The 25,519-nt window shown below is 38.0% G+C and overlaps 1 protein-coding gene across 2 annotated transcripts in view; it reads right to left on the bottom strand.

Moving 5' to 3' along the window:
- The window catches only part of VPS13B (vacuolar protein sorting 13 homolog B), a 767,339-nt gene that overhangs the window by 165,478 nt on the left and 576,342 nt on the right, over positions 1-25,519 (bottom strand). For both annotated transcript variants that reach the window (XM_035011614.1, XM_035011613.1), the window contains one exon: positions 339-734. In XM_035011614.1, coding sequence (XP_034867505.1) covers positions 339-734 — 396 coding nt within the window. The remainder of the gene's footprint in view (positions 1-338; positions 735-25,519) is intronic.

Raw genomic sequence — 25,519 nt, 5'->3', positions numbered from 1 at the left:
AGCACTGCACTAAGGGTTCACAAAACTTGATACTCCACGGTTCCACTACGCTATTTTAGGTAAAAAGGAATTTAGAAGTGGATGATTTTACAGACATTTGTAGGAACATGCCCGAAGAGATGGATACCAACAATTTCATTTAGGGTGTTAAAATATTTAGGTTCAAAGGATTTGTTATAAAATTACCTCTTAAAATAAGGTCACAAATCAGAAATGTCCCCATCTGTAATGGTCCTTATAACTTTTAACCTCTACATAATATGAATCTTCAAAATTATGCATTTTCAGAGGCAAACAAATCATATTATTATCTCCCTCTCCCCCTTTTTGTGACTTACCAGGTACTTTTTGTGCTGCTTTGACATTAAGGCTTCCACTGAGGGTTGATAAAGATGCTAATAGGCACGGTTTACTAGGATGGGGGACAGTTTCCATGGAGACCACAATCTGAGTAGTATGGACAGAAATTTTTTGAAAGCAAGAAACAGTTCTCCACATGTTTTCTTGAAATGGAATCTTCTGTGCTCCATCACCGTGAACCTTAGGTTTCGACAACTTTCCACGGTAACATTTTGAGGCTGGAAACTCATCCTTATTCAGCGTGGTATCCGATGGGGCTGAAGTCTCTTTGCTGTGTGCACTTCTTATCTTCTTTAATAAATTGTTTATCTGATCCAACTTGGTAAAACTCAGGTTTGCTTTCAAAGGCTTTGATATGTCCAAGTTGATGTCTGCTATAGAGTTGAAAAGATAAGAAAAGTACTGAAGCTCTGTCATGGAATATAAGCCCTTACTTCCCTGTCGAGCTCCTATTTAAGTCTCCCTACACTTGTACGGTGGACTCATTAGGATGCCAGGTGTTACAATTCTTTTACTCATCACCTAACTGATCTTTCCATGTAGTTACTTGAAGGAACACTTTCCCTGGACTACTTACGTGCCTACCTTCCTGTCTCAATCCATGTGACTGTTCTGACAGAGTGAAGGCCATGCATGGACATCTATTTCAGCCCTCCCACTCTGAGACAAACTTAAGCAGCTCTTTTAGTTTGTTACTGGAACTGGCATTCTTTCTTCCAGGTAAAAGGACTTCCCCTAGTATCTAGCACAATGTTTGACACAAATACTGGTGTCAATAAATATCTGTCCAACTGACTAACTGAAGTAGCCTGCCCTACTCCATTCTCTATCAAGTATATGCAGAGAAGGTTTGTTTCCCCTTTGTGCCCTACATTTCGCATTCGAAAACATTTAAACACCCCATCCAATGTAACATATGTACACGGAGATCTCTTAAAACCCCCAGTCCATTTTACATGTACCATATACCAGATGTTGTCCTTATTTGCTACTCAGCACCTGACATTAAAACTGACCAGCTTTAATTTTCTGTTTTTGCCTTCTTACTTCTGTTTTCATTATCAGTAAGACCCAAGACTATAAGCGTTGTGAAGGCACAGCATGTCATACATCTTTATATCCAGTGCTTGGCACACTGTGTCTCGCCTATGTTTGAGCATAACTGAACCTAACAAGTGTTCTTTTCACTGGAGACTGAGTATATACTACAAGACACAATCCCAGATGAAGCCAATGGCAAGGTTATTAAGCAGATAAAGTTAGTGTCTATACCTTTCTTCATAAGGAGGAGAACCTTACAGTTTTCTCCTGGCCACCCACGTTCCCTCGGGGTGCCACCCTTTTTAAAGATTTTATTTATTTATTTGACAGAGAGAGACACAGTGAGAGAGGGAACACAAGCAGGGGGAGTGGGAGAGGGAGAAGCAGGCTTCCCGCCGAGGAGGGAGCCGGATGCGGGGCTCGATCTCAGGACCCCAGGATCATGACCCGAGCCGAAGGCAGATGCTTAACCACTGAGCCACCCAGGTGCCCTGGTGCCACCCTTTTTAAGTGTGCCTTCCCATGTGTTTCTTTAATCGGGCCTAGCAAAACTCTGAGAGTCCTACTTCTAGCTAGTTGTGTCAGAAAGGATCAGACATCTGAGTCACCCTTTGCGATACCAAAATGCTCCCTGCTCCCCATATTTTTTTAAACAGAAAAAACACCCTAACTTAAAGGAATTATTTTTTTAACTTCCTATTGATAGGTTAACTCACCCACCATACAATTTACTTACTTAAAGTGAACAATTCAATGGTTTTTAGTAAACTCACAAGACTGTGCAATTTTTGCCTCTATTTCCAGAACATTTTCATCACCACACCCCAAATAATCCCAGACCACTTAGCAGTCCCTCCCCACCCATTCCCTACCTCTAGCCTCAGGCAACTACTATTTTAATTTCTGTCTCTATAGATTTGCCTATTCTGGACATTTCATATAAACAGAATTACATAATATCTTGCCTTATGTGTCTGGTTTCTTTCAGTTAGCACAGCAAAAGTTTTAAGGTTCATTCCTATTGAAACATGTATCATTAATACTTTATTCCTTTTTTTTTTAAAAGATTTTATTTATTTATTCATGAGAGATAGAGGGAGGCAGAGGCAGAGGGAGAAGCAGGCTCCCCGCAGAGCAGGGAGCCCGACGCGGGACTCGATCCCAGGACCCTGGGATCATGACCTGAGCTGAAGGCAGATGCTTAACCGACTGAGCCACCCAGGCGTCCCGATACTTTATTCCTTTTTGTGGCTGAATAATACTCCCTCATATGGATATACCATATTTTGTTCATCCACTAACAGTTAATGGACATTTGAGGTATTTCTATTCTTTGGCTATTATAAATAATGCTACTATGAACATTCATGTGCAAATTTTTATGTGATCATGTTTTCAATTCTCTTGGTATCTACCTAGGAGTGGGACTGCTGGGTCATATTTGATTACAGTCACACCTTGGTGGGTATGAAGTGGTACTCCTTGTGATTTTGATTTGTATTTCCCTAATGGCGAGTGATGTTGAATGCTTTTTCATGTGCTTATTGGTTATATGTATATATTCTTGGAGAAATGTTTACTCACATCCTTTGCTCATTTTAAAATTGGTTAATCTTTTTATTATTATTATTATTATTTTATTTATTTATTTATTTTTATTTATTTATTTGAGAGAGAGAATGAGATAGAGAGAGAGAGCATGAGGGGTGAGGGTCAGAGGGAGAAGCAGACTCCCTGCTGACAGCAGGGAGCCCGATGCGGGACTCGATCCTGGGACTCCAGGATCATGACCTGAGCCGAAGGCAGTCGCTTAACCAACTGAGCCACCCAGGCGCCCCTAATCTTTTTATTATTGAATTATAGGAGTTCTTTATATATTCTGGATACAAGGCCCTATCAAATACAGGATTTGCAAATATTTCCTCCCATTCTGTGGATTGTCTTTTCAGTTTTTTGATGGTATCATCTGTAGCACAACAGACTTTAATTTTTGTGAAGTCCAATTTATTTATTATTTTGCTTGTGCTTTTAGGGTCATATTAAGAAACCATTGCTAACCCAAGGTCACAAAGATTGACACTTATGTTTTCTAAGTTTTATAGTTTTACCTCATACATTTAGGTTTGTGATTATTATTATTTTTTTAAAGGTTGTATTATTTATTTTTGTGCACGCACGAGAGAGAGAGAGAGAGAGACAGAGAGAGAGAGAGACAGAGAGAGAGAGAGAACAAGCACACAAGCAGGGGGAGCGGCAGGTGGAGGGAGAAGCAGACTCCCCGCTGAGCAGGGAGCCGATGCAGGACTCGATCCCAGGGCCCTGGGATCATTATCTGAGGTGAAGGCAGATGCTTTTAACCAACTGAGCCACCCAGGTGCCCTAGGTCTATCGTTGTTGTATTAACTTTTGAGTACTATGTGAGGTAGGGGCCCAACTTTCTTCTTTTTTAGGGGAGTATCTGGTTATACCAGCACCACTTGTTGGAAGGCATTACTTTTGATTTATAGATTCTGGAGTACTGACAGAGGCTGGTGGGCAAAATACTCTAGGAAAATTGGATGGTTCAAATGACCCATATATTTATTTGCTCTGCCTACCTACCCTTTCATGTGGCCTTCCAAATTCCGTCGCCTCACAGAAAACAATACTACCTTTACCACAATGAAAAAAAGAGGACAATCTTAACAGATGAAAGGAACAACAGGAAACCAAAACAAAAGCTATAAAGATAGAAGACTCAAATGTTGTGGCCAGAAACTATTTGCTTTTGTCTGGATTTATAACATGCAGACTTAAACTAAGGGTCTGAAGTGTTCCTTCTGTAGCCATAGAAACAATTTAGTGATCCATTAAGGAAGTTGCCCAAATACCCACCTAAGCCAACTGCTGAACATAAGGGGTCCACTTCCCCTAACCGTAACTGTCAAAGCACCCGTGGAATGGTATGTGTGTGTATATATATATATATATATATATATATATATATATATATATATCTACCTACCATATCTACCAAGTGTTGCTTGACTACTACCTTGATATGGATCCTATCTCAGGTATCATTGTGGTCACAGTGACACAGAAAAAAACTGTTTATACCTCTGGTTATTTGCCTAACTCATCCTTTGAGACTTAGTCCTTGAGTCACTTCCTCCAGGAAATCTTTCTTGACCCTGTGTCAAGGAAGATGCTGCTCATCCATTGCTTCCAGAATACCCTTTGCATAGTGCCTCATCAGGCACCTATTTATATGATTTTTAGAGTTACCTTCTTATGTATCTGTCACGTCCAGTGAACTGTGAGCTCCTGGCCAGTAAGGGCTGTCCTACATCTTAACATTCTGAGTGCCTCAACTACGGTCTGCTCCACTGTGAGTACCAAGGGGGTATCTAATGATGTGCTGAAGGAAAAAACGAATGAATTTTTCCTTTCTATTGAACTCTCATAGGCTCATCGAATCATTTTATCTAAAACAACCCATTTACTCCTCTTGGACATGCGATATTCCCTGTCTCAGTTAATGGCTCTATAATCTACCAAGTGGCTCCAATCAGAAATCTGACTTTTTGACCCATTTCATGTTCTTGTCCTGGTCCAAATCCACTCAAAGATTAAGTTCTGTCAATTCTACTTCCAAAATATTGCTTGAATCCAATCTCCTTCTCTCCAGCATTCCAGCCATTCCCCATTTTTTTCCTCCATGGCTCTGATATTGTTCAGCTATTATAAAACCTCCTGAGTGATTTCCCTGCCTAGACCAATTCCCGTTAATCCAGTCTCCAGAGTAATTTCCAAATGATTTGCTTCAAATGCAATCCTGATTGGCTCACTCCTATTTAAACTCTTTCATGGCTCTTCTTTACCTATGGTATAGAAGACCAAGCTCCTTAGAATGGAAAAAAGGGCCCTGCCTTTCTTTATCTGCAGCCATTGCCTGCCTCACACAATGAGGTTCAGAAATATCACAGAGTTTATAGAGCCTGCTCCCCCCAACTCCTGCTAAGTCATACCACTAGGCCTTTGCTCATGTTGCTCCTTTGCCTACTATATCCTTTCTTCGCCCAATGCCTAATGTTCAGGATACTGCTCAACATTTTCTGCACAAAGCTGCCCTTGCACAAGTATCATTTTGTGAGATTATATCTCCCACCAATCAAGAAGTTCCTTGAGTGCATATTTTTCATCATTAATATGCAGCACTGGGCCTCCAACTCAGCACAAAGTACATGTTTGGTCACTTCATGCTGGAGCATCTCAAAACATTCTAATCTGGTTCTGCAGAATTCTAAAGATGACTCCCCTGCCCAAGATTTCTCTCCCTTAGTTATTAAATCAAACACTACTTTAGGTACTGCTGTGCTGTGAAGGGATTTTATAATTGCGATAAAAAGCCTAGGGCAGTTGAATTTAAGATACAGAAATTATTTGATAGGCCTAAATATATAAACCCTTTAAAAGGCATATGAAGGAGGCAGAAAGGGAAGTCAGAGAGATCTGAAGCCTGAGAGGGGCTCTATTATATGCCAGTAGTGCTCATATGGGGGTCATATGAGAAGGAATGAGTGGTTCTAGAACTGAGGGGTTAGCCAACAGATAATAAGGAATTAGGGACCTTGATCCCACAACCACAAGGAACTGGATTATGCAGATAACTAGAACAAGTTTCTTCTCTGGAGCCTCCAGATTAGAGCCCAGCCCAACTGACACCTTGATTTTGGCCTTGTGAGGTTCTAAGCAGAGAATCCAGCTGAACCCACCTGGACTTCTGACCTACAGGACTGTGAGATAATAATTTCGTGTTGCTGCAAGCCACTACATTTGTGCTGAATCTGTTATGCATCAATAGAAAACGAACATGAATTCCACATGCATATTTACTCACACGACATTCCGAGTTTCTAATGTGAGTATAAATGAAGTTTCAAGGCTTAGGAATGTTTGCCAGCTTTTTTTTTTTTTTTTTTAACCTTTTTTCCTAAAGCAAAAACATCTAATATACCTTGCTCTTTGCTGGTTGCCAGTTTCCTTTTTTAAAAAAAATTATTTAAGGATTCCAGGGGCGCCTGGGTAGCTCAGTCAGTTAAGCGTCTGACTCTTAATTTCTGCTCAGGTCATGATCTCAGGGTCATGAGATGGAGCCCCACGTTAGCCTCTGGGCTGGCCATGGAGCCTCTTAGGATTCTCTCTCTCCCTCCCTCCCCTTCCCTGGCTCATGCATATGCTCTCTTAAAAAAAAAATTATTTAAGGATTCTAGGGAAGATAGAATCCTGTCCCTCCCACTCTATGCATATCCAGAAGCTAGAGAGAATGCAATTATAAAACCTATACAGAATAGCTATTTGAGGACACTGAAAAGGAAAGGTAACAGAAGACTGGGGAAGATGTCAAGAGTGCAAAATACTACCAAAATGGAGGTGAGTTTGCCATTTTTCCTTCTGTATCCCACAGCCTGTGCTAAACACAGTCCAAAACAGAAGGTGGCATGAGGTGTGGACAGAGGGAGTACTAGGAGAAACCCTCTATTTCTGGCTTCAGCAAGTGGGGGGAGAACTCCTAGTGCTCACAACAGGGACTATGAAAATCCCTCATTTCCTTCATTTCTTCATTTCATTGTGCCACAGAAAATAGAAGAGAATACTACTCAGTCCATTTTATGAAACCATCATTATGGATACCAAAACCAGATAAAGACAGTAAAACTACAGACCTTAAGAACAGAGACATAAAAATCCTCAAAAAAAGCTAGAAATCAAACCAGCAACATATAAAACTAATAATATACCATGACCAACAGGGGTTTATGACAGGAGTACAAGGTTGGCTCAATATTAGAAAATCAATCAAAGTAATGATGTTAACAGTTTAAAAAACAAAAAGATCATAGTAATTGATGCAGAAAAAGTTTTTACCATTTATGGTAAGTTCTTACCATTTATGGTAAGAACTCTTAAGAAACTATCAATAGAGGGGAGCTTCCTTAACCTGTTGAAGTTCATAGATGAAAACTTATAGCTAACACCATACTTAATCATGAAGGATCAAATGCTTTTCCCCTAGGATCAAAAACAAGGCAAGGATATGCATTCTTACTACTCATACTCAACATAATATTAAACATCCTACCCAGTGCAATAAGGCAAGAAAAAGAAATAAAAGGCATAAAGATTGGAAGTGAAAAAATGTCTATTCACAGATAACATGATTGCTCATGTAGAAACTCCATGGAATATATAGAAAAACTCCTAGAATTTATAAGTGAAATTTGGCAAGATTTTAGAATACAAGATCACCACACAAAAACCAATTCCATTTCTACAAACCACAGTGTGCAGGTGGAATAAAAATTTTTTTTAAAAAATTACATTTATAATAGCTCTAAATAAAATAAACACTTAGGAATAACTCTAATAAAATACATACGGGTATGTACGCTGAACACTACAAAATTCTAATGAAATATCAAAAAAGATCTAAGTAAATGGAGACACATACTTTACATATACTCATGGACTGGGAGACTCAACTTAGTAAAGTTGTCAATCTTCTCCCAACTGATCTATAGATTTGAAACAATTCCAATCAAAATCCCAGCAGTATTTATTCAGATATAGAAAAGCTGGTTATAAAATTTGTACAGGAGAACAAAGTAACTAGAATACCCAAAAGACTTTTGAAAAAGAAGAGTAACACTGGAGGACTTACAAGATTTTAAAGCTTAGCATGAAGCTACCACGATCAAGACAGTATAGTGTTGCCACCTCACACCACTCAGAATCGCTAAAATTAACAAGTCAGGAAATGACAGATGTTGGCGGGGATGCGGAGAAAGGGGAACCCTCCTACACTGTTGGTGGGAATGCAAGCTGGTGCAGCCACTCTGGAAAACAGTATGGAGGTTCCTCAAAAAGTTGAAAATAGAGCTACCCAATGATCCAGCAATTGCACTACTGGGTATTTACCCCAAAGATACAAAAGTAGGGATCCGAAAGGGTACGTGCACCCCGATGTTTATAGCTGCAATGTCCACAATAGCCAAACTGTGGAAAGAGCCAAGATGTCCATCGACAGATGAATGGATAAAGAAGATGTGGTATATATATACAATGGAATATTATGCAGCCATCAAAAGGAATGAGATCTTGCCATTTGCAATGACATGGATGGAACTGGAGGGTGTTATGCTGAGCGAAGTAAGTCAAACAGAGAAAGACATGTATCATATGATCTCACTGATATGAGGAATTCTTAATCTCAGGAAACAAACTGAGGGTTGCTGGAGTGGGGGATGGGGTGGGAGGGATGGGGTGACTGGGTGATAGACACTGGGGAGGGTATGTGCTCTGGTAAGCTCTGTGAATTGTGCAAGACTGTTGAATCTCAGATCTGTACCTCTGAAACAAATAATGCAATATATGTTAAGGAAAAAAAAGAAAAAAAGAAGAAGATAGCAGGAGGGGAAGAATGAAGGGGGGAAATCGGAGGGGTAGGCGAACCATGAGAGACGATGGACTCTGAAAAACAAACTGAGGGTTCTAGAGGGGAGGGGGGTGGGAGGATGGGTTAGCCTGGTGATGCGTATTGAGGAGGGCATGTTCTGCATGTAGCACTGGGTGTTATACACAAACAATGAATCATAGAACACTACATCTAAAACTAATGATGTAATGTATGGGGATAAACATAACAATAAAAAAATTAAAAAAAAAAGACAGTATAGTCTTGGAGAAGGGATACACACATATGTCAGTGGAACAAAACAGAGAGTACAGAAGTATAATCGAAACAAAAACTGTCAAATGATTTTTGGAAAAGGTGCAAAGGCAATTCAATGAAGAAAAGATAGTTTTACTAACAAATGGTGTTGGACATTCACATGCTAAAAAAAAAAAAAAAAGAAAGAAAGAAAAGAAAAAGTGCCTGAATCCAACTTTATACCTTACATAAAATTAACTGAAAATGGATCAGAGATCATGGATCTAAATGCAAAATGTAAAATTACAACACTTTAGATATAAACAGAGGAGAAAATCTTCAAGTCCTGGAGTTAGGCAGGGTTCTTCTACATAGTACCAAAAAACCAAGATTCAATTAAAAAAATTTATAAATTGGACTTCATAACTAAAAACTTTTGCTCTGTAAAAAGTAGTATTAAGAGAATGAAAAGAACAAGCTATGTACTGGGAGAAAATATTAGCAAACTGCTTATCTGACAAAAGATCTGCAGCCAGAATAAAGATCTTTCAAAATTCGGTAATAAGGAACAGCCTAACTTTACAATGGGCAAAAGACCTGAATAGACACTTCACCAAAGAGGATATATTCATGGCATATAAGCACATACAAAGATGTCCAACATCATTAGTCATTAGAAAAGTATAAATTAAAATGACAATGAGACATCTATTAGAATGACTAAACTAAAAAATACAGACAATATAAAGTGCTGTAGAGAAGCTGGAGCTAGTGGGATTCTCAGGCATTGCTGGTGGGAACGCCAAATGATACATCCACTCCAGAAAACATTTTAGCAGTTTCATATATGATTTATATAACTCACCAATCCCACACCTAGGCATTTATCATAAAGGAATGAAAACTTAGGTTAATACAACTTATACACAAATGTTTGATGTAGGTCTATTCATAATCACAAAACTGGAGAACAATTTAGATGGCCTTCAATGGATGAACTGTTAAACTATGGTACATCCACATAATGGAATACTACTCAGCAATAAAAAGGAATATACTACTGATGCATGCAACACCTTGGGTGAGTCTCAAAGGCAGGATGTAAACGAAAGAAGCCAGTCTGAAAAGGTTACATGCTATGGGATTCCATCTGTATGACATTCTCAAAAAGGCAAAATAAACAAAACCCCTTAAAGTGATGGACAGCAGTAGCTATCATCAGTTTAGAGCTTCAGGGAGGGTATGATTACGAAGAAAAACCATGAGAGGTTTTTTTGGATAATAGATCTGTTCAATATTTTGATTGTGGTAGTAGTTAGTATATCTATATATGAATTAAAATTCACAGAACTGTACACCAAAAAAGGATTTCATTGCATATTAATTTAAAAAATAAAAAACAATGTGACTTTGTCATATGCATGATAGAGTAGTTTTTTAAATTGTTTTTAAAGATCTTATTTATTTATTTGACAGAGAGAGACACAGTGAGAGAGGGAACACAAGCGGGGGAGTGGGAGAGGGAGAAGCAGACTCCCCGCTGAGCAGGGAGTCCAATGCGGGGCTCGATCCCAGGACCCTGGGATCATGACCTGAGCTGAAGACAGACGCTTAATGACTGAGCTACCCAGGCACCCCCAGAATAGTGTTTTCCTTCCACTTCATTAGTTTTTAGTCTCACATGTGTTCCTCAAAAGGCCAACAGCTTGAATATGTCCATGGCTCTTATATGTAGGGGAAGCCCACTTTAGGTCATGTGTTAACCAAATGTGTAGTAGGTTAGTTTTTGAGGTTTGCTTTCCACTCTCCATGGCCCCTCCAACAAGGTAGTAGAACGCTGTTATGGCCCTTCTGTAGAAGGTGAAAAAGATGGAATGCTATTCCTAAATGTTAGGGAAGCCACAGGACACTTCCTGATCTTACTAACACTGAATGAGGCATATTAAAGTTAGAGGCTTTAACAGCTAGCCTAGAGTCAGTTAAGCTGGTAAAACTCAAAAGCACAGGTCAGTTTGGTGCTATCTAAAATAGGTTAATTCACAAGAGAGAATATATTCTTTCATAGGACCTGGCTTGTATTACAAAATACATTTTAAAAGAAGGTTTCTTTTTGTCAGTAGAGTTGAAATGCTGATAATTCTAAAAAGGAAATGTGTACTAAAATCTAATCATATTGGTGAATTTCAACTATGAATCTATTTGAGTCACACTGACCTTATTTTATCAAATATAACTGCTTTGAATAGTCTGAAATCAGAAAGATCCATTTCCCAAAGCAACACTGAGGACAGCCCATAATACATATTCCATACAAGTCTAATGGCTTGAAAATGGAGATGGCAAGTACATAATTAATTACAGTTGCCTGTCTTGTCTATCTTTAAAATTCATGAATCTCTGTGAGGTCACTAGTTTATACATAACAATTGATCAGGACTCAACAAATTTTAGGAAAAAGACATTCTGAAGTAGTACCTTGGATCTCCCTCTCTCATACAGTTTGTCCCAAGAATGTCAGTGTGATTTTAAACTTTAAGAACTTCAGAAGCATAAATGCTACAGATTTTTAAAATATTTTGAAAGCTTAATTATTTAAATTTCTTATATATTTCTTTTGTTTCATGAATTTGAAGTGTGAATTTTTAATGTCAATTTTTGTGGTGTTGGTTTCTAAACAACTCTTTCTCAGACCAGTGGATTGGTCAAGGAGGGCTTCTTCTTTGGACACTTCGGTCACTTGATTTATTTTTCCTATGGGATCATGTCAAAACTGTGATGTATACATCAAAACCTCATTCTTTGGGTGATCTTAAACCTAGGAGTACAATCTCTCAATCACTGAACAGCAGCTGATGAAAGTTTTCATAAAGTTCAAAACTCTAGTAGAACTATATATGCATAGCACAAGACAGCTGTTGTTAACTTTTTATAAGAAACAAATCGAAATGATCCAATCAAGAAATGGGCAGAAGATATGAACAGACATTTTGCCAAAGAAGACATCCAAATGGCCAACAGACACATGAAAAGTGCTCAACATCACTCGGCATCAGGGAAATCCAAATCAAAACCTCAAGGAGATATCACCTCACACCAGTCAGAATGGCTAAAAGTAACAAGTCAGGAAACGACAGAAGTTGGCAAGGATGCGGAGAAAGGGGAACCCTCCTACACTGTTGGTGGAAATGCAAGCTGGTGCAGCCACTCTGGACAACAGTATGGAGGTTCCTCAAAAAGTTGAAAATAGAGCTACCATACGACTCAGCAATTGCACTACTGGGTATTTACCCCAAAGATACAAATGTAGTGACCTGAAGGGGTATGTGTACTCCGATGTTTATAGCAGCAATGTCCACAATAGCCAAACTATGGAAAGAGCCAAGATGTCCATTGACAAATGAATGGATAAAGACGATGTGGTAGATATATACAATGGAATATTATGCAACCATCAAAAGGAATGAAATCTTGCCATTACAGCTACGTGGATGGAACCGGAGGGTATTATGCTGAGTGAAATAAGTCAATCAGAGAAAGACATGTATCATATGGTCTCACTGATATGACGAATTCTTAATCTCAGGAAACAAACTGAGGTTGCTAGAGGGGTGCGCGGTGGGAGGGATTGGGCGGCTGGGTGATAGACATTGGGGAGGGTATGTGCTATGGTGAGCGCTGTGAATTGTGCAGGACTGTTGAATCACAGATCTGTACCTCTGAAACAAATAATACATTATATGTTAAAAAAAAAAAAAAAAGATAGCAGGAGGGTAAGAATGGAAGGGGTGAAAATTGGGAGGGGTAGACGAACCATGACAGACTATGGACTCTGAGAAACAAACCGAGGGTTCTAGAGGGGAGGGGTGTGGGAGGATGGGTTAGCCTGGTGATGGGTATTAAGGAGGGCACGTTCTGCATGGAGTACTGGCTGTTATATGAAAACAAAGAATCATGGAACACTACATCAGAAACTAATGATGTAATGTATGGTGATTAACATAATAAAAAAAAAAGAAAAAATCGAGATTTAAAACATTTAAATAATCTACCTTAAAATTTTTTTTGTATGTTTGTTTGCATACAGTGCAACATCTGTGCACGGTGCCCTCCAGTGGCACACACAGTCCCAGTCCCTCATCCCTGCCCCCCGAGAGCTGGCTCCATGTGTAAACAGAGGGGCTGGGCAGTCCCATTTGGGCAAGCTGGAGAGTGCCAAAAAGCCAAGAGCCCCAAAAGCAGAGCTGAAATGAGGCTATTCTGTAAAACCAGGTATTCCTTTCAAAAGTACCAGCTCCACCAAGAGACAGGAAGCATGCACCTGAACGAAAAGCACCACAAATGAAATAGTGCCCGTTACGGTTGGGTAAAGTCCACCAAGACGTATGAATCCTTCAACTAAAATCATGAAGTTACTGTCACATCTGAAAGTGTAACAAATCTGTACTGTTACATTTATTACCCACCACTGCCTTTAAAACTTTCACATCCTTGAATGAGCAGTCACCTTTTGTGGGTAGAAAAAAAATGCCTTTACTGTAAATACTTTCAGTTTCATAGTGACAGGAAGATTATTTTTACAAATGTGAAAAATTATGCAACAAAAGAGTCTGGCGCTTTTAAACAGAAAAAAATAAAAATAAAAATTAAGCAATGTATTTTCTGGTATTTATACTTAAAACTGATGAAAAACATTAACTTTATTATTAAGATGAAAACAGTAATAAAAATGGACTAGAAAAGTTTCCTTCAACAGAGACACAGTGGGAGCTATACAGAATAATGTTTTATAGGAACTGGAAATATACCTGGATAAGGAACCAGGCATAAGTTGTCAATGTGGATTTTATTCCAATTACTATCAGACTGTTTTAAACGGTTTAGAATTTTTTCATATCCTCATCAAATTTTATTTTATTTTTTAAAGATTTCATTTATTTATTTGACAGAGAGAGCTAGCGAGAGAGGCAACACTAGCAGGGGGAGTGTGAGAGAGAGAAGCAGGCTTCCCGCCGAGCAGGGAGCCCGATGAAGGGCTTGATCCCAGGGTCCTGGGATCATGACCTGAGCTGAAGGCAGATGCTTAACGGCTGAGCCACCCAGGCGCCCCTCCTCATCAAATTTTAATAAATGGATTAAAGTTTAGGTTTTAAGAATATGCAGTAATAGAGAATCTCGCAGCTGAGTCATCTATTTTTTTGCCACATATAATTTCTCACCATCCCCAGAACACATTCTGTATCTTTAAGTTACCAAGTAAACCCATGCCTGTCCATTATCATATTCTAATTACCCTTCAAAACTTTTTGAACAGCTACCAGGAAACAGAATGATGAGATGACTATTGAGTTAAAATGAGATTAGACAAATACAAATAAATTACACTTATTTTATGCTCCATCACCTTAGGAGGTGACTTAATAGTGAAATGAAAAGAATCATATTGTAGTAATGAAATCAGAGAGCGAATTCAAGCCCCAGAGGTGATTCCCCTAAGTTTATGTTAATACACACCTTGTGGGGGACCAAACATCAACTGGAAAAGTCTCCCGAAAACTGTTCCAGCTATTTTCTCATTTAAAGTGTTCCAACTTTACTTGACCCATTAGTCATCATATTACTTACATTTATGATGTATTTTGAAATCTATTACCAAAAACCCAATGGATTCAATATGGCTTGTTATACCCAAATCATAACATCTACGAAAGAAAACTTCTCTGTTAAGTGTTTCTTCCTTTGGAATTTTATTTGTAAAAGACACTTTTTTTTTTTTTTCTTTAATACAAGCAAGGCTTGCTCAGTGAACAGTCAGTGCATACGTGGTGGTGGTTATGTATACGCTCAGGAATGATGGTGCTTCCTACCCCCCGCCCCCCATTTTAGAGAGGTAAATGCAAAACACAGAACAAATCTGTAATCAAGCTTGACTTTATGAATTATAGTATCTCTAATAAAAATATTTTTTTATTATTAGGTCATAGAACATTTTTTTCTTATTCAGCAATGCAAATTCAGATTTTTGTGACAGTGTCCAAGTAAATATACTCCTGACGATAATGGATAGTGGAGACTGAGTATTCACAGGTGTGAGAAATAGAAAACTGGAAAGTTGCCCATGACAATGAGACCAATGTGTTTTTATTGAAGGTGTGAAGTGTAAAGACCTCAGCAGTGGCAGATGTGAGTGCTCCAATTAACAACTGTAGACCAAGAGGAAGTGGGAATAAGCTGTCCCACGTGCTGTTGAGGAGGCTCAGCGACATGGGGTGACACATGTTCTTGCCTGGATCAGCCAGCAGCAGCTCATGGTGCTTACAGCTGGGATGTGGGCATTATCACTACCAGCATTATTCTCATACACATACTCTTATGATCAGGCATTGACTTTTTTGACTACATTGTACACCCTGCCTGCCCGCCCCCCCCCCCCGCCAATCACAACATAAATGCTCTCAGTATAGGGTAACTGTACTGGTTTTCTAAAATGAGTGTATTAAACTGAACTTACCTAAACGAACTTCTCTCTCTCTAAACAGTCATCAAAAAGGGCTAAGCACATTCTACTGCTCTAATAATTTTGGCAGCTCTTTTGATGTCATGCCCTTTCTTTTTCTTTTTTGCTTTTCCCAGTGATGGCTTGTACTCATCTTTGGTTGGAGACAGCAGAGCTACTTTTTGGGAACAGCCAAATTTTGTTTTGAGATAAGGGAACAAGGATCTCATAGTGAGGGAAGATTAAAAACATGAAGAATCCAATTTCTAGAGGTTCCCACTTCCAATGGATGAGATAACTTGAGTAGCATTAAAAATAATGACTTAAGAATAATACCAAGCAACAACTAATTGGCCACTATTGGAATATGCTAGAAACATGATTCATCCCCCCGCCCAGCTTTATTAAGATACAAACAACAAATGAAATTTTAAGATATTTAAAGTATATATTGTGATGATTTGATATATGCATACATTGTAAAAAAAATTCCTCCCATCTAGAAAATCAACTCATTTTAAAAAACTAATTTTAAATAAAGGAACAGAATTCAGTTTTTATCCTACCTTCCTTAGATGAGCAATGCTATTGAGTAAACAAGTAGTAGATGAGGGAATGTTCCTTTTTATAGAAGTATTTTAGTTAATACATGGAAAAGGAGTGTTAGCATGAAAATATTACTGTTTGTAACCTCCAATGAATTCAGGCATTCAGCATCAATGGCTTTTAACATCACAAAAAGAGATCATCAGATATTATGTGCCTTCTGATGGAATGACACAAACCCTTTTACAGAACAGTCTTGCTAAAAAAACAATAATTAGCAAACCTGAATAGGTTAAACCAACTACCAATTTATATGTAGCAAATACAGAAGACGGGAACAGACAAAATCCAAACTGTGATAGGGGCTCCTGGGTGGCTCAGTCGGTTAAGGGTCTGACTCTTAATTTTGTCTCAGGTCATGATCTCAGGGTCGTGAGATGGAGCCCTGCGTGGGGTTCTGCGCTCAGCATGGAGTCTTCTTGGGATTCTCTGTCCCTCTCCCTCTACCCCTCTCCCTGCTCGCTCAGTCTCTCTCAACTAAATAACTAAATACAATCTTTAAAAAAAAAATCCAAACTGTGATAAACTCTACAAGATAAATGATCTGGCTTCTTCAATATATAAATGACAAGAGATGAAAAATGATAGAGGAGAAAACCTAATGATTAAAAGAAACTAGAAAGAAATAACCAATAGTCATGTGCAGAACATATATGGCTCTGGTTAAAAAAAAAAACAACCACCACCACCCAAGAAATATACATGCACACAAATACCCACCATCCATGTACATTTTTCCCCTCCCCCCCTCCACACACATGATATGTATGAGATAACTGGAAATTTGAACACTATATATTTGATAACACTGAAGAATGATTATCTTTAGGTATGATAATAGTATTGTGTTCACGTTTTTAAAAGTTCGTGTATTGTAGAGATACATAATACTGAAATATTACAGATGATATAATATGATGCAGGGGATTTGCTTCGAAATAATACAGAAGGTGAGGAAGTGGATAGGGGTATGTAAGAAACAATTCTGCCCACGCTGACAGTTACTTAAGAAGGAATATACTTTTGTATATATTTGAAAATTTCCATGATATAAAAGTTAAAAAAGACACAAAGATGAGAATGCGTATGGCATATGACAAAGTCACATTGGCAGATGATGTCAAGCCATTCTGCCTCCAAACCATCAAACCCCTCTTGTCCCTCTTCAACTTCAATAGGTGATCTTGCTTCTAGCTTCATGGAGAAAGTTAAAGCCATTATATTTCCATCAATTTCTCGTTACCAAACTAAAAATTACCTGCATATGCCCCTTTCCTTCCCTTCCTTAATTTGTTAGGTAAAATAGAGAATCTGTTTGCTTCTCTAATTTAAAAGTGGTTCTTTCAAATATGTATTGGATTCTTCTTCCCTTTTTCTTAGGACCCATGTTGATCTTTTCTCTTTGTTAGTTTACCTAATTCTTCTCCCAACTGGATTCCTCTTGTGAATATTTAAGTATGAGAAAACCCAAGTCCGTTCATCATAAAAGCAAAATCCCCAAACCATGATCCCAGATGCTCTTTCATATACTACCCTTTATTATTACTCTTCACAAATTTCTCAAAGGAGTTATTTATACTCTCTGCTTCTACTATTTTTTTCCCTCTTGTTTACCTCAATGCATTCTAGACTATTTCCTATCCATGTTAACCTGATGGGGGAAAGCACTTGTAGTCACAAAGTCTACAAATCTACTAGATATTTTCAATTTCTCATCTTTCTGTGTCTCAAAGTGCTAATGATTTGGCTTCTTGGACATAATACTTTTCAAATTCTCCTCTTAGCCCACAATTTCCTCCTGGCCAATAAAATCCTGATTGGACTTCCTCAAGATGCACTCTTAGGTTCTTTTCTCTGTTTCCTCTCTACTCTTTCCTTGAGTAATCTCTCATTCAGGCCCATGGATGGACTTAAGAATCTGTATCCCAAAGATTCTAAAACATTCGATCCTTTATCACTGGTCTTGGTCTCATGAGCTCCAGATCTGTATGAGTAACTGCCATAAACTCAACACATCCAAGACAAAACTCATGATCTCTCCATACTCTCACAAATGAAAACCAAACCAAACCAAAAACAATGTGGTTCTCTTCAAGTATTTTTATCTCAGTAATCAGGATTACCACCTGTCTTAGTTTGGGCTGCCGTAACAAAATACCAGAGCCTGGTGGCTTAAACGACAGAAATTTATTTCCCCACATTTCTAGAGGCTGGAATGCTGAGATTAGGGTGCCAGCATTATCAGCTTCTGGTGAAGGCTCCCTTTCTAGCTTGCAGATGGCCACCTCCTCAATGTGTCCTCACATGGCAGAGCGGGGGAGACAGCAAGTTCTCTGGTGTTTCTTCTTGTAAGTGTACTATCCCATCATGGGGGAGCCCCAACCCTCATGACCTCATCTAAACCTAATTAACTCCCAAAGGCCCCATCTCCAAATACCATCATAGTGGGTATTAGAGTTTCAACACAGGAAGTTTGTGGGGACAAAATACCATCCATCCAGTTAAACCAGTCAGAGACCCAGAAGCCATGTTTAAATTTTCTCCCTTACCCACTATCTCCCTACTCCTTACCCACTATCTCCCTACTCTATTACCATAGATTTTGCCTTCCCAATATCTACCAATTCTTTCACTTCTCCCTATTTCTTATCACCATTCCCCATCCAACTTATAATTACCTCTCACCAGTACTACTGCAATATTCTCCTAATTGCTCCCTTCCATCTACTCTGGCCCCTCTTAGTGTTCTCTGCCCTGAAAATAGAGTTACCTTTTCAAAATGCAGATATAACCATATCAACACACACACCTCCTCCCTCCCCCACCGCATACATGTCCTGCTGACAGCTCTTCAATGGTTCCTCACTACTCTTAAGATAAAAATCCTAAAATCCTTGATTATGGCCAACAAGGCCTAGTCTCTGCCTCTCTTTATAGCCTCACCTCATAGCACTGGTTCCCTCACTCTTCCCTGTTTCATTTCCTGTAATCTGACATGACACCACTCTCCATACTGTCTTTTGCACATATTCTCCCAGAAATCCACTCTCCCCTCTGCAGTCCTTGGTCAACCCCCCTGTATCCTGTGCAAATCAGCTGCAGGGTCAGTTACTCTGAGAAGCTTCCCTGAATCTCCACTCTTATGAGTCCACAGAACTTCATGACACGTATATTAGTTTATCATTATATATTACTTTGTTTGACTATTTGGCCAAATAGTCTGGTAGACTGGTAGACAATTCTGTCTTTTCTAACAGATAATGTGCATTTCTTGAGAGAGAGGACTGCTTAGAACAACACTGGGCATATTGCAATTGCTCACAATATGTGGTGTGAAAATAAATGAAGAGTTCCGTTAAGGATTACAGCCATCATTTTAGAACTTAAAGGACTCTTAAAATAGCTCTCTTACATTATGGAAGAAAATACTGAGGCTCAAAGAAGTAACGTAATCTTACTTAGGATCACCTGCTTAGTGATAGCTAAGCCAGATGACACCAGATTAGAGAGAGCCTTGAGGGCTGAGGAGAACTTTGACCAGATGAACTGAGGGAGCTGGGTGGTCAACATCATAGGAGTTTGGCAGGGGAAGCTCATTTAACAAGGGCATAGGGGACAACAGGATGAGTGAGGAAAAGGAGAATCTGGAGGGAAGGCTGCAGGTAAACAGACTGAGGAAGTAATTAGGGCATAAACCTAAACTAGGGAGGTAGTAGACATAATGGAGGACCATTTCAAAGGACAAACGAAGAGGACTTGGAATTAAAAAGAAAAAAGGATGAATCAAAGGTGTCAGTAAAATTGTGACAACACATGACTGGAATAATACTGCTATCACTAGCACATGTCAAGAAATTTGAAGACTATACTAAGGGCAGGAATGAATAAGGAGAGGAGAGAAAAACAGTTTAATTTAATGTGAACATACTGAATTTTAAATAACTAAACACATCTAATAGGCAGATGGAGAAATAGTTCCGTTGTTGGGTAAGTCAAAACCAGGGCTAGGCATTTGGGAGTTGTTAGCATAAAAGAGACAGCTGAGGTTACTGTCTGTAGAGAGCGGGGGACAGAAGGTCCCACACCATGGCCCCGGGAAGGCACAGGAGGGAGAGGTAGGGGAAGAAGACCGGCATGCAAGCACAAAGTTGCAAGGCTACAGTTAGGAGAAGCCAAATAATGTTCTCTTTTTCTTCCACCTTAGTTGGCTGCATGATCCCAGAAAGATATCCCCCCAATTACCGCCATTCTCTTCAGTAGAAGAAATAATCCTGACAGAACTGGACCACATGAAGAAATAAGGAATCTAGATAATTGCCATACCACTGACTTCCCGGCAGGAGACCTTGCGCTGCCTCTTACCATCTGGCCACACCCACAACCAGCTTCTGTGACCCTCTGGGTCCCATTACTTAGCCAAGTATAGTCCCCTGGAGGCACCGCAGTCAGCCTGACTTTCAAAGAAGACTTAAAGTCCCTTCACTCTACAGTGTTGGTAAGAAATTAATATGGCTTACTGGTTCTACAGTGAAAAATTTGGTATTAAAACCAGGTTGTTATAGGAATAAGAGAAAAAAGTTTATTAAAAAATTAATTAAAAAGTCATACACTTTTCTCATTTCTTCCAAAGGTACAAGTTAGAGTTGAAAGAGTAGGGTTGAAATAATGAAAGACTTTCCTGGGTTTTAAAATTCTTGGTCCATGCCCTATTTAACACCCTGACATCAAGTTAACCATTTCATTTTGATAAATCATGGGGAAAATAAACTATGATAATATAATGCTGACACTGCAAATTGGAACCCATAAAACTGGGGAAATGTAAAAGTCAAGGTTCTTATAGTTTTATTGACGAGTTTACATTTCTTAAATGTAGAAGATAGCCTGCTAGTATGGCTGTAAAACTGAATTAAGATAGAGACAGAACTCGAGGGCATGGGCCTTGGCTCCATTTCTGGAGAGAGAAAAGAGGCAAAGGGTTAACTATCAGGGCAGCATTAAGAGAAATTAATTAAAATGAGCTCCTTAAGATGCTTTCTTTCACACTGAAATCTTCTTGTGTTTAAATATTCTGTTACTTAATCTTCACCCTCCAGAAAATGCCAGGAGGTTATTTGGGTCATCTTTTTTAGATATCTTAGTTCCTCTGAACAAGTACTTTCAAGATATATCTGAATTAATCCCCACTGAGTAATAAATTCAGTAATAAAAGAATATAAAAGCAGAATTCACCAAGAAAAATAAAATCTTTAAAAAAAATTTCAAAAATACACATCTGGAGGTAAACAACTTAAAATCTCTACTGTCTATTTACATAAACCTATTTGAATGGTGTGCTACTGTATCTGAGAAGTTTTTTTTTTTTTTTAAAGATTTTTATTTATTTATCTGAGAGAGAGAATGGGAGACAGAGAGCATGAGAGGGGGAGGATCAGAGGGAGAAGCAGACTCCCTGCCGAGCATCTGAGAAGTTTTTTAAAGTAATATTTTATATTACTTAATAAGCATATTAAAATATGTATATATTTTCATTCAAATCAAAGAAGTTTATGGAAATAGGATTACACTAAGATGTTTAGAAATTTTTTAAAAGTAAAAATTAAAATCACTGCAACCTATAAAACAGTAAGTTAATCCGTAAAATGTAAGAAAACAGTGTTCAAAATAGGATTACAACCCATTAAAAGTCAAATTTTTAAAACAAAAATTAAATAAAACCAGAGCTGAAACCATCCAGAGCCAGAATGAAATTAAAACGACATCAAAACTATACAGGCAAATTAATGAGCAGGTTAAACAGGGAGAGACTAAAGAAATGATTTTTACGAGAAGAAGAATTCAGCGGTTATGTATTTCATCTAGAGATACCAGGTATACTGTACACGAGAATAAATGTGAAATTGCAGTCATAACCGTGTTTGATACAACCACGTTACTTAAATTACAGGAAGACTGCAGTATGCTAATTAATTTATTACAAAACATAAATGATGTGGTAATGTTCTCCCAATTTGGCACAGATTTTTCTTTGTCGTCATTTAAATGTCATTTCATTAAATGTCATTACAGTGACAGTGTTCAAAAATATGTCTGCAAAGGAACAATGAAAAAAATACCAGGGAGCTCAAATGTTTTTACAAATGACCCTGAGTTAATTAGAAAAATATGCACCCTTCCCAGTTCTTCTTCTCACGTGTCAGCTCTCATTAAATTAAAAAAAAAGTTTTTCTCATTTCAGAGTTAAGGAATCCTATGGCTAACAAAACTTTTAAACTGGGATCAAGTGGGCACATTCCTACGTTTCTGTATGATGTCATACCAAGCAGTTCACAGCTGAATTTGAATTTGCGAGAACTATGAACGATTTTTCAATATAAGAAGTATCTGATCTAATGCTAATTTTTTCTCTATAGGCTAACTGTGCTGGAACAGGTGGCCCTGCTTTCAATTACGGAGGGCTAGCATGCCAGTGTGAGGCCTGGATTAGTTCACCTTCTCACGGGGAATTCTCCTCGGTTGGGAATGGATTTATTATGGCTTCACACATGGAATAGAGCTCATGTCAGCTGAGGGCAGTGACACATCATATGATTCAAATTAACCTGCTGTGGACTGTTCCGCAGGGCTTAGATTGTGTATTAAAATGACGACATTTTAAAAACAGCTTGAAAGAAACCAGGATTGCTGAACTGCAATGGTTCCAATTTGTTCCAACTAATCTATCACCTGCTGGAGATATTATTCTAGTGGGTTTCTGGTAGCTGCTGCTTTCCAGGTTTCTCCAAGCCACTGACCTTGCTAATGGGTACAACTGTTGCCTCTGAAGGAAGGAGATGGGGGTGAGAGAGCTTTGAAGGGCTTTTCTGATGTAGAAGTTGGGACCTACCATTTGCTCTGAGGTACTATTAAGTGAACAGAGGAAATAAGGGAATACTCAAGAACTTTTGAATTATTTTTCCAAAAACAGGGCTAAAGAGCAGCATTTGTATCACATTGTTTAGATAAATAATCCCTGCAAAATAAATCCGTAAGGCTGAATTCAAAAGCTGTTAAGTTTTCACCTTAAGAAGAAAACTTAAGGTTAGGTAGTTATAATCAGTATTTTCTGTATTCTTCAGGGTCGTAACTTTTATTGCTGCTGAAATGTTAATTCAGGAGCAAGAAAAGAATAAAAGTATACCATTTTAGAGCTGTAGCATAAAACTCTGGGAATGATACTTAAATAGGAAGTGCATCTAGATTAAAAAACTAATGTTAGCAAAAGATTCTTAATGGTAACACCACATACAAAAGACTTTATTTTTTTAAAGGAAGGGAATGACATTGAGGAATATTATAAAGCTGAAGCTTGTTTCCCTTGTCTCAGCATAAATAATATTCCTCTTAGTACGCCATTTTCTAAAATCTGGAAACAAGATAATTTTCTTGAGTTACCAAAAATCTATAAAATAAGACACTCCTATGGTAAGAAGTACTTTATGTGTCCTGTATTTCTATGGATCTCTAAATTAATATAGAGTGGCAATTTGGCTGTGTAGTAAGAGAATATGATTAGTCTATGGACTAACATCTTATATACTTTACATGACAAATTATTTACAGTAAGGAAATTTTTGTCTAAGATAGTAAATTCTGGAGCAGTTCAAAGATGTTAGGTTAGTATGTAGTGGAATCCCACACAACTGATATACCATTCAAACTAATCTTCCCTCAAATACTTTATGAAAGAAAACTACTCTTGGTTAAAATGTTTTAGACTTTGAAGAACTTAAACCATTAATTAGACACTGCATTTGATTTTTCATAATAAAAGTACAATTTAAAAACCACTTATCATTCTTTCTATCATTCCCCTCTCCTGTGCCCCCAAATATCTGCAGTTTGGTCCTCAATAGCCGTGTGTGTGTGTGTGTGTATCTGTATTCATTCATTCATGAATCATATAAAAGCTTTTTACAAAAGTGTAGTCTCCAGCACCAATCCCACTTTACCTGGGAGCTTGTTAGAAATGTAGAATTTCATTCCCACCTTCTAGAACTATTAAACTATTTGCATTTTAACAAGCTTACCAGAGATGCTTCAAATGCACACTCAAGTCTGAGAAGCGCTACTATAAAATAACACTTTCAATCCATTTGTTCAAAAGTTGAACCTCCAGATAGATTATCACTCTTATTGAATAAACATTAAATAAGGAATGGCATATATGTAATCTCTAACTTAAAGAAGTGTAAGAAACACAAAAGTATAACTATTTAAAAAAAAGTCACATCTCTACTAGTCACATTAAATGCTAGAATTATAAACATAATTTTTCATCCATTCATTGACATTTCTCCTGAAATGTAATATCTTTGGTTGCCATGAAAATATACATAATTATGGATTTGTAGATCCCATTCTTTAACAAATCAACCAAATATAAACTAGAAGGGAACTTTCTAGCCAAAGTGAGTGAAAGACTGTGCCTAAAAGCAAAAAAAATCTGAAACTAAAAAAGAGAAGAGGGAAACCCAAGTTTCTTTCTCACTTCTTCATGAACTAATCATATGTTCTTACACAATTTCACCCATTCTCACATGTTCAGTCTTTTACATGTGAACAACTCTGAAGTCAGGAAGTGCCTTGAAATGGATATAATAAGAAAGCACTGTATCATAGTTTAAATAGCAGATATTTTTTCTTTTTTCTTGGTACATAAAATGTTTTTTCCTACAATTGATGATGGCTTGGATTCAATGAAATATGGTATTTCACACTCACTAGCCAAGTACTAGACTCACATTACTCTCAATCTATCCATTACCTCACCCCAAAGACTTCTTCCAACTTTAATGACTCTCTTAGCTTTCATCATTAGCTTCTTGCTTTCCTTTGAGTCTTTAAAACCATGTCTAGATACTTATAATGATTAGAAATAGTTCTTCATACTTCTATACCTTTTAAATCCCAGCACTGGGAAGAACAGGGCCCCAGGGAAAGGGGCAGTGTAGGTGGCTTTAGGCTCTCTTTACTCCAGACATGATGACAAGTGGCCTTCTTCAATCTGTGGCCACGGCTCATGAGTGCACTGGTCTGCCATGACACACACTGAACCAGGTCCATGCAGGGATATTTTTCACTCATCAAAATTCACACTTTGCAGAGTATTGCTAGAGATCTCAAGACAGTTTAACACCATTGTTTTAAATTCTTAATGAAGAAACTAATATTTTTTGATGACTAATATGTTTTGAAGCACTGTAAATATAAATGAAAATGCAGTAATTTTTATTAAATAGTTAAGATCTCATTGAAGTGAAGGAAGAATAATAAAAAGAAGAGGA

The sequence above is a fragment of the Mirounga leonina genome, unplaced genomic scaffold, assembly GCF_011800145.1.
Source record: "Mirounga leonina isolate KUSES-001 unplaced genomic scaffold, KU_Mleo_1.0 Mir_165, whole genome shotgun sequence".
NCBI lineage: Eukaryota > Metazoa > Chordata > Mammalia > Carnivora > Phocidae > Mirounga > Mirounga leonina.
This window is presented reverse-complemented; position numbering and strand designations above follow the sequence as displayed.